At 49.6% G+C, this 4488-nt stretch overlaps 1 protein-coding gene across 6 annotated transcripts in view; it reads right to left on the bottom strand.

The window, feature by feature from the left end:
- The window catches only part of PRKAG2 (protein kinase AMP-activated non-catalytic subunit gamma 2), a 112259-nt gene that overhangs the window by 67543 nt on the left and 40228 nt on the right, over window positions 1-4488 (bottom strand). Inside the window, exon 1 of one of the 6 annotated variants that reach the window (XM_028489569.2) lies at window positions 277-1891. The exons of 4 other annotated variants lie outside the window; for them this stretch is intronic. In XM_028489569.2, coding sequence (XP_028345370.1) covers window positions 277-489 — 213 coding nt within the window. In that variant the 5' untranslated portion in view covers window positions 490-1891. Of the gene's footprint in view, window positions 1-276; window positions 1892-4488 lie in introns of those variants that run through there. One more of the 6 variants, XM_024129083.3, reaches the window with a different exon arrangement.

Below are 4488 nucleotides of genomic sequence, written 5' to 3'. Positions count from 1 at the left end.
GGGAGGCGCAGGGAGGGGGGCGGGGAGCGTGTGGGGGTTGGGTGGGGTGGGGTGGGAGTGGGGGTGGGGGCACGGAGGCGGTCTCTGCGGCTCCGCGGAGCGCTCCGGCCTAGCTCCGCGCCGGGTCGCTGGGAGGAGGGGCCTCCCGGGCGGCTGGCGGGGCTGGGGGCGGTGCGGCGCGGCCCGACCCGCCCGCACGGCACAGAACGGGCCGCGCGGCCCTGCCTCCGGCCCACCCCCGCCCCAGGCCGCAGGTGGCGCGGGCCGCGGCCTAACCTGCCGCCCCTCCCCGAGTGGAACGGCCCGCTCCCGGCCTCCCCCCGGCGCCTCGCGCGTTGGTATGGACCGGCGAGATGGAACCGTGGGACTAGGACCCCGAGGAGCCAGGGGCTGGCTCGCTCGAGGGTTGCCGGGGCGCCCCCCTCTGGCCGCATCCCTTCTTCCCGCCAGGGCCGCCGACCGGCCATTAGCAGGGGCCCGTTGTCTCATCCTTGCCTCGTCCTCCCATCCCACCGCTCACATCCGCTCACCTTCACCCGCCACCCACGGCAGCGCGTCCCTGCAGGTTTAACCTGCGCAGGTGTGGTCTCGGCCAGCCCGGGGGTGGGGCACGAGGGGAGCGCTGCCAGGTGGGGGTGGGGTGGGCGGGGCGACGTGCCAGGGAGAGGGGAATGGAGGCTGCAGGACCCCAGGGGGAGATGACCCCAAAGGCGGGGGGCGGGGTGGAGGGCAGTGGATGAGGGAGTGATTGCTTGCTTTTCTTTCTAAAGTTTAGACTAAATTGCCCATCCCTTTCCCCTAATAAAATTTTTTTTCTGTGGAATATACGTACTGTAGATGCACTGTGTCGCTATCAGTTTTTACCCAGCCATGGAACTCTTTACTGTGCTTCCTCTCTTCATAGCCCATTCTCTTCTTTGGGGAGCCACTGTCAAAAGCACATACAAATCTAAATCTGGCCCTGGCCACTCCTGTCACCCTGGATCTGGGTATCTGAGACTCTCCAATCGCCAACTCAGGTTGGCAGGCAGCGAGGCTGGCAGCCGAGAGCTTCCTGGAAGAGCAGGGTAACCAGAGAGGGGACAGGCACCCCATTCCGTGAGGCTCTCCTGTGTTACGGGCAATGACTGCCCCAGGTGCAGGGGGCCCTTAGCTCACTGCAGAGTGCAAGGGCTCTGATAAAGAGATTAGCTCCCCAGCGCTGATTAAGGCTGTGAAGTCCCACCCCCACCAAAGGAACTTGGTTCTGTCACTCTTGCAAGCCTAGCCTGGAGGAGGAAGTACTTAAATTTCCTTTATGCTTTCTTTTTTGCTCTGTCATCTCAGTTGGGCCAATACCCAAGTCTTTTTTTTTTGGTCACGCCACGTGTCATGAGGGATCTTAGTTTCCCAACCAGGGGTCAAGCCCATGCCCCCTACATTGGGAGCATGCAGTCTTAACCAATGGGTCACCAGGGAAGTCCTGCCAATCCCTAAGTCTTCATCTTTGCCTTTAAAAATGTGGGGGGAGGAAAAGAAGACAGAACTAATTTTGTAAGACGGTGGTAAAATCCCTCAGCTGTGTCATGCTTAACAGCAAAAGACTGAATGCTTTCTCTCTTAAGTTCAGGAACAAGGCAAGGATGTGTGCTTTCACACTGTTCTTAATCAACATAGTACTAGAAGTTCTAGCCACTGCAATAAGGCAAGAAAAAAATAAATTAAAGGCATACAAATTGCAAAGGAAGAAATAAAACCATCCCTATTTGCAGATGACATGGTTGTCTTCATAGAAAGTCCCAAGGAATCTACTAGATAAACAAACAAATCCCAAAACACCAAAACTAGAACTAATGAGTGCAGCAAGGTTACAGGATACAAGACCAACACACAAAAATCAATCACATTTGTGCTAACAATGTTCATGCTAACAATGAACATGTGGAAACTGATATTAAAAACAATATTATTTATGATGACCACACAGAAAATTAAGTACTTAGGTATTCACTTAATGAATGTACATGTATGTACATTCATTAATGAATGTAATGAACATGTACAGGGCTTCCCTGGTGGCGCAGTGGTTAAGAATCCACCTGCCAATGCAGGGGACACGGGTTCGAGCCCTGGTCCGGGAAGATCCCACATGCTGCGGAGCAACTAAGCCCATGTGCCACAGCTACTGAGCCTGCGCTCTAGAGCCCACGAGCCACAACTACTGAGCCCGCGTGCCTCAACTGCTGAGGCCCGTGCTCCTGGAGCCCGTGCTCCACAACAGGAGAAGCCGCCGCAATGACAAGCCCGCGCACCGCAGCGAAGAGTAGCCCCTGCTCGCCGCAACTAGAGAAAGCCTGCGTGCAGCCACAAAGACCCAATGCAGCCAAAAATAAATAGATAAAACGAAAACTCAATAGTAGAAAAAGAAAACAATCCAATCAGAACATGGGCAAAAGATATGGAGACATTTCACCGAAAAAGATAGACAGGTGGTAAAATAAGCACATGAAAATATGTCCAACGTCATTAGCCATTAGGGAAACGCAAATCAAAACCACAATAAGCTATCACTACACCCCTATTAGAACGGCCAAAATAAAAATAGTGGCCACACCAAATGCCAGTGAGGATGCAGAGAAACAGAATCATTTGTGCATTGCTGTGGGGATGCAAAATCATACCACCACCCTGGGAAACAATTCTGCAGTTTCTTATGAAACTAGGTTCCCAACTGCCATATGACACATCAATGCCACTCTTGGGCATTTACCCCAGGGAAAACGAAACACGTTCACACAAAAACCTATGTATGGGGGCGGGGGGAGACCTTCAACATGGTGGAGGAATAAGAAAGACATGGAGATCACCTTCCTCCCCACAAATACATCAAAATTACATCTACATGTGGAACAACTCCTAAAGAACACATACTGAATGCTGGCAGAAGACCTCAGACTTCCCAAAAGGCAAGAAACACCCCACATACCTGGCCGTGTGGCTGGCATGGTCTTGGTACTCCAGCTGGGTGTCAGGCCTGAGCCTCTGAGGTGGGAGAGCCGAGTTTAGGACGTTGGTCCACCAGAGACCTCCCGGCCCCACGTAATATCAATCGGTGAGAGCTATCCCAGAGATCTATGTCTCAACGCTAAGACCCAGGTCCACTCAACGACCAGCAAGCTCCAGTGCTGGACACCCCATGCCAAGCAACTAGCAAGACTGGAACACAACCCCACCCATTAGCAGAGAGAGGCTGCCTAAAATCATAATAAGTTCACAGACGCCCGAAAACACACCAGCAGATGCGGTCCTGCCCATCAGAAAGACAAGATCCAGCCTCATCCACCAGACCCCTCCACCAGGAAGCCTACACAACCCACTGACCAACCCTACCCACTGGGGAAAGACACCAAAACCAACAGGAACTACGAACCTGCAGCCTGCAAAAAGGAGACCCCAAACACAGTAAGTTAAGCAAAATGAGAAGACAGAGAAATACACAGCAGATGAAGGAGCAAGGTAAAAACCCACCAGACCAAGCAAATGAAAAGGAAATAGGCAGTCTACCTGAAATGGAATTCAGAGTAATGATAGTAAAGATGATCCAAAATCTTGGAAACAGAATGGAGAAAATACAAGAAACATTTAACAAGGACCTAGAAGAACTAAAGAGCAAACTAACAATGATGAACAACACAATAAATGAAATTAAAAATTCTCTAGAAGGAATCAAAATCCAAATCAGAAAAGAAGAAGTAAAACTGTCACTGTTTGCAGATGACATGATACTGTACATAGAGAATCCTAAAGATGATACCAGAAAACTACCAGAGCTAATCGATGAATCTGGTAATGTATCACGATACAAAATTAATGCACAGAAATCTCTTGCATTCCTATACACTAATGATGAAAAATCTGAAAGAGAAATTAAGGAAACACTCCCCTTTACCCAAAGCAATCTACAGATTCAATGCAGTCCCTATCAAACTACCAATGGCATTTTTCACAGAACTTGAACAAAAAATTTCACAATTTGTATGGAAACACAAAAGACCCTCAAGAGACAAAGCAATCTTGAGAAAGACAAACGGAGCTGGGGGAATCAGGCTCCCTGACTTCAGACTATACTACAAAGCTACAGTAATCAAGACAGTATGGTACTGGCACCAAAACAGAAATATAGATCAATGGACCAGGATAGAAAGCCCAGAGATAAACCCGCACAGATATGGTCACCTTATCTTTGGTAAAGGAGGCAAGAATATACAATGGAGGAAAGACAGCCTCTTCAGTAAGTGGTGCTGGGAAAACTGGACAGCTACATGTAAAAGAATGAAATTAGAACACTTCCTAACACCATACACAAAAATAAACTCAAAATGGATTAAAGACCTAAATGTAAGGCCAGACACTATCAAACTCTTAGAGGAAAACACAGGCAGAACACTCTATGACATAAATCACAGCAAGATCCTTTTTGACCCACCTCCTAGAGAAAGGGAAATAAAA

Source organism: Physeter macrocephalus, chromosome 5 (assembly GCF_002837175.3).
Source record: "Physeter macrocephalus isolate SW-GA chromosome 5, ASM283717v5, whole genome shotgun sequence".
NCBI lineage: Eukaryota > Metazoa > Chordata > Mammalia > Artiodactyla > Physeteridae > Physeter > Physeter macrocephalus.
The sequence above is the reverse complement of the archived record's forward strand: the minus strand, read 5'-3'. Positions and strand labels throughout refer to the sequence as shown.